The sequence below is a fragment of the Parasteatoda tepidariorum genome, chromosome 4, assembly GCF_982258835.1.
Source record: "Parasteatoda tepidariorum strain Cologne lab strain chromosome 4, Ptep-v5.0, whole genome shotgun sequence".
NCBI lineage: Eukaryota > Metazoa > Arthropoda > Arachnida > Araneae > Theridiidae > Parasteatoda > Parasteatoda tepidariorum.
The window spans coordinates 44566162-44579014 of NC_141758.1; the positions used below are offsets into that span (position 1 = coordinate 44566162).

At 27.7% G+C, this 12853-nt stretch overlaps 1 protein-coding gene across 4 annotated transcripts in view; it reads right to left on the minus strand.

The window, feature by feature from the left end:
• Positions 1-715: 715 nt before the first annotated feature.
• The window catches only part of LOC107447453 (liprin-alpha-1), a 132476-nt gene continuing 120338 nt past the window's right edge, over positions 716-12853 (minus strand). For all 4 annotated transcript variants that reach the window (XM_071182222.2, XM_071182221.2, XM_087161025.1 and 1 more), the window contains 8 exons: positions 11836-11941; positions 11284-11386; positions 10051-10251; positions 8403-8578; positions 6953-7050; positions 3636-3811; positions 2810-2878; positions 716-847 (listed from right to left, as the gene is read on the minus strand). In XM_071182222.2, coding sequence (XP_071038323.1) covers positions 782-847; positions 2810-2878; positions 3636-3811; positions 6953-7050; positions 8403-8578; positions 10051-10251; positions 11284-11386; positions 11836-11941 — 995 coding nt within the window. In that variant the 3' untranslated portion in view covers positions 716-781. The remainder of the gene's footprint in view (positions 848-2809; positions 2879-3635; positions 3812-6952; positions 7051-8402; positions 8579-10050; positions 10252-11283; positions 11387-11835; positions 11942-12853) is intronic.

The following is a 12853-nucleotide window of genomic DNA, read 5'->3' on the forward strand; positions in this document are numbered from 1 at the left end:
AAATAATACCTGTTTCTGTAAGGTAAGGTTAAAAAAGGTTTGAACAACAGAAAAGCAAGATTTCATGTTAAAAAAAATCTACAAAAATTTCCAACCCATTTTTCAAATAATATAAGTATTAACTCAAAATTCTTATCCATCTGATTTAAGTTTTTTAAACAATAAAGAAAAACCAATAATTTGTTATTCACTATTCCTTATCACAGATAACATTGGTATTGAATATACTTAAAACAAGGTTTAAAAAGCAAAACCATATTACTATACAATTTCTGTTCCATAACATTCAGTCTAGATGAAGTGATATTTTACGTACTACTGGTTTTAACATTTTGATTTTAAGAATATATTTTCCAGTACTATAATTTACATGTTATTTTATAATTAACTTGATGTAATTCGAATGCAAAATTATAACAGATTATAGGCAAATCTACGAAAAATAATTAAAAAATTCTATAAAAACAAGATATTGTTTTTACAACTTAAAAGACAAAGGGGATAATTTGATGAAGAAATAACATAATTGATATCAGAATGTGAGGGAAAGTAAATTTTTACAAAATCCAACAAATTAGCCACACTTCAAATTCTGAAATCTACAACAAGAAAAATGCACATGTTTTAAATGAAAGGCATTTGTACAAATGTGCTTCTATTTTACAAGGTGAGCTTTCAACAAGTTTTTCTGTATGTACATGAAAAGTAATCTACATTTTTATTTTGTAACTTTATATAATAAATTAACCACAACATATGCACATTTAAGTGATATCTTCCATCAAACTAAGCGATCCCCTTGCACATTATGATGAGTACCCACAGTATGAACTGCATGCTTATGAGCCTATAAAGGAAAAAAAAAATAAATGTTGCAAGAAGGAATGTTATACATCATTTGGAGAAATTAACGTTAAGAGAATTGAAGGGTAAGATAAGGTAGCACTGCAAGGCTAGCTACATGATCTTACCATCTTGGTCTTTCGCCAGACAAAGTACTAAAATTTCTTCATAATTCCAAAATAAAGTTTTAAGAGTTTTACAGACTTTTGTGATTAACTAATGTGAATTTAATTGTAATTTAAAAACTTATATACATAACCATATTTACTAAGATTTAACGATTTCTAGATATTTAATCATAACTCTACTAAAGCTACTCAAGTACAGGCTATTAACTACTTTAGGAAATTATACAAAAAAGTTAATATTATGCGAGAAATTAATCAGATTACCATCAACAGACTTGTGGCGAAACTCTGATATCTTTAGACCACAAAGATTGAAAACTCAAATTTTTGGCTAAAGTTTTAAAACTGAAACCTGATTAAGCATTTCTGGATGTTCCCATAGAAAAACTTAATAAAACTATCAAATCCTGCACTAATAGAATCTATAAGAAATTAATTTTATTTGATGGACATCATCAAGCAAAGCTGAACAAAATGCAGCTACTATGGAGCCAATTTATTATCCAAAGAGTAACTAGCTTCATATTATTTACTAATGGATTTAAAATAGTTGACAAAGTAGGAGCTCATGTGTTTTCAGAGCATTTTGCATTCTATATCCCCCTTGGCTCATTTCAGACCAATTTTGATGGAGAACAGTAGTAGGCAATTAAAATTGTAACTGAACAGATTACTGTTAGAACAATTGAATTTATTATGTATTCAATTATGTTTTTAATCTGAATTGTTCTAACAGTAATTTATTTCAGATTCAATTGCAGCCATCCAATCTATTTCCACACATATGTCCTGGAATCCAAAATTATTGAATCTTGGAGAACTCTTTCTTTTTTAAGCCATAAAAGGAATGAATGTTGCATTGCAATGGATACCAGCACATGTTGAAATAGCTAAGAATGAATGGGTTGATAAAGCAGGCGAAAAAGGGAAGAACAGGAAAAAGGGATAGATTTTTATGCTATTAATTTTTTAATTCCCTGAGGATTAATTGAGAGTTTACCTACATTGTAGGAAACCAAAGTCTAACTATTGGATATTTGAAATACAAAATTGAATAATTTGAGGAGATTTAATTTTTTTGAGCTACCTTGTGCATGTTGATTAATAGATTAGAGGGAAAAAAGATACAAGACTAACACAAAGATGGAACTAATGCAAATTTTTTTTCTGGGTTTTAAAGTTACTTTTTTTAATGATTTTTTTTTCAGGGAGAATTATGCATGCATAGGCTGAATCCCATTTACTGGATACATATATTTTGTGTCTTTTAAAATTATAAATTGGTATGTTCTTTTAATCCACTGGCGGCATAACAAATGGGTAAAATTGGGAGAATGTTTCTCCCCAATACACTATTTCCCATTCAAAAACTGGTTTACCTATGCGGAGAAGACTGTAGGTTAAAGTACAACTTTTTACGGGCATAACGATTAGTGGATTAAGTTCCAAATTTCCCCCATAAAAATTCAAACTCTTAAATTTAGCTATTAGATTGAGTTGTAAATAGTCTTTATGTAGTTCTCATTGATAACAACACATAAATGATTTATATTACTATTTCCAAATAATGCAAGATAAAATCTCAATGGGAAAAAAATCAGTGCAGAAAAAAGATGTAGCATACAAGAAAGTACGGTCATTTCTTACAGGTTCAAAACAATAAATTTCATATAAAGAAAGTAGTTTAGATAAAAAAATAAGAATATATAAAGTTCTTTCAAAATAAGCAAAGATTTCAGTAAATTATTTTTATAACATTGAAGGAAAAGGATATATGAATGGAAAGGGAATATAAAAGTTTAAATTATTGATTTTAGACTGCATTATAAATATCTTACTTCATCAGGTCTCCTTTCTGTTCCTTTCAATAATAAGTTGTTAAACTCTTGTTCTAATAGTTGTCTTGCCTAGGAAAAAAACAACGTAAAATCATATTCCTCTTTTATATTTCTCAAACACAGCAATGTAAAACTCAAGCAATAAAACTTCCACATTTCATGAATAAATTGTAATGGTGTGTGTTTTACTTAAGTTACAAAAAAATTTCTTTTATAATATTAATAATAAAGTTATATTCTAAAAAACTTTCTCATTATATCATATAATGTTAAAAGAATTTATAGTGAAATATCAGCAAGCCTTGTTTTTATGATTTGCATTTAAAAATTGACCGATTCTATAGATAAGGACTTTTTTGTACTGAACTTTCGAAGTGTAAAAACTAGAGAACTGTTGCTAAAATCGGGTCAGAATGAAACAGAATCTTGGAGAAGGCTATGACCTACCACGGACTATTGCACCGACGATGATGAAAGAAATTTTACGAAATTTTCTCAATTTTATCAAGTGTCTGAGTCAAACAAAAACACATAGTTCAGTTGTGATTACTACAAAACATATTTCAGGTTTGAAATTCTTGTCGGAAGATTTTCCAAAATTGAAGTGGTAGCCAAAATGAGATATTATACACTATATAAAGTAATGAATTTGATAAATATATTCTTCCTTTTTTATAGGCTTGAAAATTGGGAGTTAGTTTTTTAAGTAAGAAATTAAGTTTGCTTATTGTTTTTGGTCACAATAAATAACACTATTAGAATATAGTGTTATTTATTGCATAGAAATATTATATAGAAATTATTTGTTAGAAAGTTAGAAACCTACTTGCGTATTTGTTGTAGGTATTTGTAAAGCTAAAGCCATTCCATTATGATCAAATGAATCATCCAATGCTATGAGAGCACCATGAACACCAGATTCAATTAGATTGTTTGAAAACTCCTTCAAGCCTATGCCATCAATCCATTTGATTACTCTGTCGTTTGACCAAATTAGAACATCTGAAGATACAGAGTTACCAATTAGAACAACAATCGAATGAAAATTATTAAACTAAACATAAGTATAAAATTAAAATGAGTGTTGTTTTAAGCATTTAAATCACAAAGAGAAAAAAAAAATTAGTAAAGTTTCAATTTATTATTGTTCTGATAGTCTTGCACATAAAAAGTCCAATTTCAAACCATTCTTCTTTTCTTAGTTAAATAAATTTTTCCACGCTTTAAGCTATGGAAGATACAATGGGTCAGTTCCGTGACATGGGGCTTGCTCTAAGCTGTTCTGGCAATGAAAACAAACTGAAAAGATGAAATTGGTTTTCATTAAAGGAAGAGTGGAGATATTCCTCCCTTTTCTTTTTTGTTATAAATTAACAAGTTTGCATAGAGTTCAAATGTCTTGAAAATAAACTATTACAGTGAACTCTCACTTATGCACCGGTGTAAGGGGCCAAGAGAAAAAGGTGCATAAGTGAAAGAGGCGCATATGTGAAAAACTTCAAAATTCTAAAACGCAACGTAAATTGCAGTGACAATATGAATAAATATGTTTCTAAAGATTAAATGTTAATATTTATACTGTTTTGTTATTTAGTACTATAATTATACAAAGAAAAAATTTAACATACCTTAAGACAATTTATTTCCTTACAAAATAATCTTAATGCATGTTTGTATTTGCTTTTGCCGACGTATTTCAAAAATAGTTTCCTCCAGTTCATATAAATGGGATAAGGGGGAGTTTCAGAAACAAAATTAAATTGTAAATAATCACGAATAGTGTCTAAAGCTTCCAATACTGTTGTGTGATTTAGAGGAACTTTATCATCCTCGTCAGTATCATCCACCACGTTCTCATCGTCCACAAGTTTTAGTTAGATATAAATGAACTCTTCTTCACAAAAAATTTGAGTTTTGTGGGAGGGGGTGAAACATCACATGATAAATTTCTAAGAAAAGTACTTGATGTCATAATATGCTGCACAATAAGTTGTTCGATTACTAATGTCGCTAAACACATCACCTCCTTTTATTTTCTTATAACTTATAATGTCCATCTGACTGCAAGTAAGTGATTGCGGTCTCTTTCATCTTTCCTATTCCAGGTGTCTTTTTTTTTCTCTAGAAAACAGCATGGGAGTAAAACTAACCTCTGGACAAGAGGAATGGTCATTTTCTAAAAGATGAATGGGCTTTCATTGTTGTTAGTGTAACAGATAAGTCACCCTATTCAAAATTCTAGAAAGAATGTCTTTCCAGAAACAGCAAAAATGAAAAGGTCACAGGGGGAAGCAAATTCAATAGGATCTAACAACATATATTTTTTTTCATCTGTAACAAGGATTGCTTATTTGCTTCATTTTTAATTTAAAATTTTTTTTTTTAAAAAAGAAAAAATATTTAAAGGATTAAAAAATTAAAATGTTAACCTAAAATTTCGGCGCATAAATGAAAAATTGACTTTTAGAGCGACGCATAAACGAAGGATGTTTATCATTATTTTACTATCTAATCTACTGGGACCTATAAAAATCGTTGTATAAATGAAAAAGGTGCATAAAAGAGGTGGTGCATAAGTGAGAGGTCACTGTAATGCCAAAATATTTTCCAATAAACCTTTTTAGTCACTTTTTCATCAAACTAAAAATTCATATGAAATATATATTTAGAAATTGAGAATTCGAATAGTGCATTTCCAGTAGAACGATTAAATCACATTCAGTAAGAATGTTCTTTATTATTCTTTAAGATTTTAACTTTTTTATTGCAGTTTAATTTTCCGATAAAAATTAACTGTAAAAATTCTAAAAAGTTGAAATTTTTTTTTGCTCAAAAAGCTCCAAGCCATGGACCTGACTCAATTTTTCAAAATTTGCTTATTTAAAATCAATAAATTATGGATTTATTACCATGCGGTAAAAAAGCTAAAATTCTAAAAAAAATAGGTATAAGTGCTTGGCTATGGTTTATGCAATATGTGCTGTTTCTAAGGAGATGTTATACTTTAGTTAAATGCGAAACTATGAAATAACTTTGAGGTTCGAGATGTAATTGGATGTGTATCATAATTTTTCAAGCAGTTAGACACTAGAATTGTTCAAAATGTGAGCAAAAACTTTTTTTTTTTTCATTCAGAAAGATATTATACCTAATCAAGCTGTAAGTCAGTTTTTATAAAACAACATTTATTTGAAACATGAACTACACATCAACAAAGATAATATAATTTCCAATTCCAGTAACAGGTCAAAATATTAAAACATCAAAAAGGTTTTTATCATTTTCATTTCCTGTAACGGGTTAGTACACAGCTTAAAAAAAAATCTAATCAAAAAATCAACTGTCTGTTTTTTTAAATTTGTTTTCTTGGATCGCGTTGAACTGTTTTTCAATCAATGCTTGTGTTAGCAGGATATTTTTAGGACTATAGCACATACAAAGACTATTGATCATCAATAAAATTTGACTAGGCACTACAAAGATAAGATTTTATTCCTAGTGTCACGAATATTGCTACATTAGTTTTTTATTTTATTTTATAAAAACACATTTATTTGACAATTACACATAAACTAAGCAAAATAAAATTAAAATACTCGTAAAAATAACCTTGTAAAATGGATTGAGTTATTATAAACCTTAAATTCAAAACCAAAACTATTCTCATCAAAAATAAACAATTCCCTGATGGTCCATAAATTGTCTCATTCTTTTATTTTAATTTAATTATAGTTTTTTTAATTCATGCTTTTGTTAGCTACATATTTTTTAGATATTTTAAGACTTTCCATCAGTTTAATACTTTTTAAATTTTTGTATAAAAATACTTTTTCTAGACTTATGATGATGGACTACTTTGTTCAATATTACTCTCTTTATTCTACACTAACTCTACATTGTAGGAATATTCTTTGTAAATAATGAATTTATAAACTAATTAGTTTTCTAAGATAGACAGTTTTGAAGATGGAGCTACAGGTTTAAAGGGTTTCTGAATGACTTTATGTATTTCACAACAAAAAAAAAAATTAAATGTAGCTGAATACAATGCTTTATAGTTAATTTGTTTGTTCATACATTTCGAATGAATTTAAAACTCTCATTTAATTAATACCATATATAGGAGGCAGAAGATCATTTTACCTTTTAATTCCATATCACAATTTTTTCTTCTTTCTTCTAGCGCTTCCCGATCATAATTTAATCTTTTTAGGCAGTTGACACCACACTGTAAACTAGTTCTAGAAGAGCAATAAGTATTAAACTTATTGATATATATTTTGAAACTTCTAAAATGCCAATTTTATTTAATAGAAAAAAGTTATACTAAATATTTTCTGAAAACTACATAAATAAAAATAGTAAAATGAAGAAAAATAAAACCTTAGTTTTGATTTAGAGCATGTGTAATAAAACAATTTATGTTAGATTTAAAGATAAAGTTAACATAATTCCAAACATGTAGTAACAAAATTATGATTCAGTTGCATAATTATTGTTTTAAAAAGTAGACTATAACAATGATCACAGTTTACGTCAATTAAGGTCTAAAAATTTGGTGTCAGACAATTTTTTTTAGAGATGCCCTTCGAACTGTGAACAAAAATAAAAAACTTCACAAAAATAAAATCGTTAGATCAAATGTCATTTGAAGCATTTCAATTTTGTGGTTATAAATTTTACAACATTTATCAGCATTGTACAATCAGTTGGCAAATTACATATAATATATTTTTGTAAGCATTAACCCTATTCAAAATATATAAAGCTATACCTAATGGCTATAACTACTTGTTATGTTATAACTTTGATAGAGTATGATATAGTTTCAATAAAATAATGCCAGTACCTTTTGTAAGTAACAGTTTTTATCCAAGTACTTATGAATGGCTCATTAAACCTTTACAAACAAATAAAATATTTTACATAAAGAGGGAATAATATATTGTATTCAGAGAAAATTGATACTTAGTGAATTGATCAGATATGTGTGGGGAGATAATTCCCCCAATTTTATTTTTTTGTAAATAGAGGTTAATAGGGAGAATGTAAATACTAAATTAATTAAAAATTTTTTTACTTACCTAAAAAATTAAATAATACTTAATTGCATTTAAATAATAGATTACACTTAATGTTATAGGAAGAATTCGTATATTAGATTAAGTTAAAATGTAATTTTATAAAAATTATTGAAATATTTTTTTATCAATATTTATTTACGTTTTTATAAAAAGAAATCTTAGATAAATAGATGTACTATTAATCGAAATTATATTCTTTTTATTGGTGTTTTTAAAGTTATCTACAATAAAAAATGTGTCACTTTAAAATGTTGGTTATTGTGTTTAAAAGGAAAACATATGGTAAAAAAAAAGAGTGAAAATGTTTAAAATTATACAGTGATACATTAAAACAGTCAATATTATAAAAAAATTTCGGCTAGTAATTTGAAATAAATAAAAAGGGCAGCCATAAAAAGAGTAAAGCAAATCTTTCATTAAAATTATTTTTACTCTAACTAAAAATAATTTTTTTGCTCCTTTAATCTGTCTTAGTAATTTTACTACATTTATAAAAATCAACAGCATACCTATGAAAATTATCAACCATTTTAAGATGAACTCGTAGATCTTTTTTAGTCAGATGGTCTAACATTCTAGCATCAACTAAACATTCCATGAAAGTTGACCGATATTGGGGAAGGCCTAGTGCTGGTAACCATTCATTTCCCATCCATTCATGGTTCATTTCACCAAAGGCTAAGCTCTGAAAAGTTTTAAGTTTTTTTTTAACATTTTGCAATTTTATTTCAGGATTTGAGCCTCGGTAAAAAAATATCTGCCAAAATAAAACACACTAAAATGATTTTTGCCGTCATATATGCGACATTGGTTCATTGCATGTTAATTGTGAAAAGCTTGTTATCAAATACACTTTGAGTCTTCTTTCCCCCCAAAAGTACTCGATTAAAAATTAGTACATATCGTCATTTATTGATGCCTGCAAAATTTTGATTTATCAAAGTAGACTATAGTTGTATAGTTAACAAAGATTAAAATAAGATTTTAAATTGCAAAATTTTATCATTTTCAATCATTTAGACCACTTTTGAGACACAATATCAAACGGATCTGATAGTTGCTTGATGATACCAAGCCTAGTAAATAACACTGCAGACTTGTACACACTTTCTTACTCGCCAATATGACAACCTTCATATTCTGTTTGATAGCAATTCTCATATCCTGTCAAAACTCACCAACATTTTTGCACCAAAGCAGTTGCTTCTATATATTGTCCCGTTTTTTTTTCCTAAAAAAATCAGTGCTTTTTGAAGAATATAAGTCATAGTTATCTTTTGATTTGTACTCTTTAAAATTTATGTAATTACAAACACTATTTTATTATTTATGATGCATAATATTAAACTTGAAGTTTCTGATAAATTTGAAAAAAATTATAAAAATGTGCCAATTTTTTACAGGCTATTTTCTTTTTATAATCCAAATTTGAATATATTTATATATATTTTATTCATTTGTTTTTCTTTACATATAATTATCGAGTACAGAACTTTATTTATCATTTCAACTCTAGCAAATATTATAATTCACTAAATATAGATGACATCGCTAACATAATTTCTGTTTTAAAAGAATAGGAGTTAAATAGATATTTTTGAAAAAATGTAAATTTCAACAAACAACACAGACGGAAAGAGTCTGCTAGGCTATTTTGTAAAGATATAATAATTCCATCCTGCTTATTGTTCTGAGTTAATGGTTGCCATGTTGTATAATGAAAAAGCGTCCATAGAATCTTCCAAAAATCTCTAACAAAAAGCTTCTTGAAAGGTCATTAGTCAAAATGAGTTTCTTCAGAGAGGATAAGTGTGTTTGCATAAAAAATGACACTAAAATATCACATAATCTTAGTCTAACAATCCTCCAAAAGAAAATATTTATATTTGCACAAAAGAAAATTATTTACAAAAATTGAATACAGTTCTTTCTTTCTTGCAAAGCAGCTATCATTGAAGAAATAAAAAAAGGGTAAAATAAAAGGGTGATAACATAAAAGAGAAATTTTAGGATAGGGGAGATAAGGCAGTTATGCTCTTGCTTGCATTTTCATAAAGATTTGCTTACTCAAAACAGTAATAAAGTTTAACAATTTCTGCAGCTAAGAATAAAATAAATGTAAAAATAATTAAAAAAACAAACAAACTTAATTCTTACAGTTCTAGAAGGTTTTGGAGCAGATGGACTTGTTAGTGCAACCATTTCTTGAATAGCAAGGCGCAGTTTCAATCGATGAAGAGGATTACTGATACCTATTTCTCGTTGAATTTCTGTATCTGACAAAGCAGACATTATAGCACCACTTTTAACATTAGCTCTGCAAGCAGCCACATACCAGGCAGGCATGCCAACCCATAACTGCATAAAAAGAAAAAAATTCACAATTTTTACAAATTATGAATTAGTATTGTAATTACATTTCAACATATGGCTTGTTAATGAAAGGAAAAGGACATTATAGACCTATATAACGGTTATTATAGAGCCTCAGAAAATTCAAGAGTTTAAAATTTACTTCAATTTGCCCATAACTTATCTTTTGAAATACTGGTACATTTTCATAACTGTTTAGGTTTTTTATTGTATTCAGGCACATCAACTCCTTTCTCATAATGTTATAAAGAAGAGTACCATTTAATTTAAACATATAAAAATAATTTTAAGCTGTGCAAAATTAAAAAAAAATGTACATTTTATAATAGAAAGGGAATGAAATTTCCCATTAAGTTTAGGGGGAAACAACTTTAAATAAAAATATATGTACTTCCTAGGTATTTTTATTTCTTAAAATTTAAAATAAAAATTTCTTAAATAAAATATTACTTATACCTTCGTCAATATCAAGCAGCTACCTCGTAAATTATAATTGTACACTGAGTGTTCTCTCATTTGCACCTTTAATGCATATTTTGAAACCTCAGACAAAGCTGAAGAAAAATGCATGCATATCAGGGGTTGCTAATTATGAGGGAAAAAAACTATGCAAATTTGACAAATCACTATTGAAGAAGACTAGATTAAAATTATCAAGACTCGTTTGAAAGCTGGAGGAAACAGAAAGGTTTTAAAGATGATGATTTAAAAGACCTTCACCTTTCACCTGGTAATCAAAAGGTTTGATGATTTGTACATCCACATTCTTCATAAGCTATTAGCCAGGTTTTTATAGTTCCCCGACTAAATATTAATTTGTGACCCCAATGTGTTTGTCTTCCTTTTTGACGATAATTTTAACGAAAGCCTAGCATGTACAGTATATGAATTTGAGCCGACTTGTACATAGACAGTCCCTTATTAGTACATCTGTGTTGTATAACAAATTGTTTGAAAATTCCTTATTATTTCATTATTGGAGCAAACAATGAAACTTATATAATTCTAGTCACTTACTTCAAGCCAGGCAACTATTGTAGGACCATTCCATAGGGCAAAAGGAGTACCTGCTTTCATAGACTCAGCTAGAAGCTCATGTCTCACATGAGAGGAGTGGAAGCTAGATGCAAAGAATAAAAATATCCATGAACTAACTGAAAAAATATAGTTCTTCAGTTAAAGATGTAAATAGAGAGAATGAAAAAAAGAAAAAATTTAAATACAGCTTTTTAACCCATTTCATTAAGCTTATTATAACCTTATTACAAGCTTATTAAAAGCCGAAGTATAAGCTCAACTCGTATAATACATTTAATTCATGTAAAATTAGGTAAGAAAGTAGGTAAGTTAAAAATAAGTGGCATAGTTTATAATAATTTTTTTTATAAAGTTCTAGAATCAAAATAAAACATATCTTGAAAATATTTAAATTAGTTAATAATTGACTTATAAAAAATAAATTTTATGAAATAAAAAATGGCAATTAAAACTGAAATATCCTTCAATATTTTCCCTTTCTTAATCATAAAACTATATTTCTTTGTGGTAGTTATTAAAATAAAACCATACTTTTTATTGGCTCTGCGGCAAAATTCGGCTTTCTGGACAACACTTCCAGAAGGAGGAGTAGAATCTACTGGAGTGGAGGCCTCACTTTCAAGGAATCCACCAGATCCTAGAGTACAATGGAAAATGTGTTGTAATGAGATAAAGTAACATTTACAAGACATAGATGTCATAGGTAGAGATAAGAACATCAAAAATGTGATTAAAATAGCATGTCAATACAATTAGGATATGTAGATTTATCCAGAATGTCTATATTGAAATTTCTAAAATAACTTTTTGCATAAAATAAAATTAAAAATAATAAAAGGAAGAAGAATTAGATTGGTCATAGAGAGAACTGGAATGATAAGTAAGTTTTAATACCTTCAGAAATGGTATTTGTAATTTACTCGCTACAATTATGAATCACAGAAATTAAAAAGAGGACACTGAAGGAAAACAGGTCTTATTCTCGTAAGAGAAATCAACTTCAATTAAAGCTAGTCCCCAGTAAAAGGAAACTTACTTTGTAAAATACCTTAATAAAATCTGTATTAATTTATGGTAGAAAATAAGTCTGAAGAATATAAATTACACGATTTTGAAAAAACAACAACCAACATATTGTTGTAAGCTATCCTTTGAAAGCTATCCTATCTCCTACATATCCTTTGAAAATAACTTCATTTTTCACTTGTGACCCAAGAGCTATAAACATTCTCTCTCAGCAACAGTACTCAGTATCTGATGTTGCATGATGTGGCGAATTTCTTTTTTGTATTTTTTAACAAACTAAATCTAATTTTATTAATCAATCGTCATCGTATGTAAATATTAAATGAATTCTTTTACGTGTTAATTGGTATTAATCATTATTAAAATTATAATACTTGCTAAATTATTTTTGGTGCTATAATACTAAATAATGTTTGGCGAATTCAATTCAATCATAATTATACAGAAAATTTAAACAACTTAAAATTTAATGGCAATTATTGACTCTTTCAGAATATTATGGTTGGTGGGTTCAGAATATTAT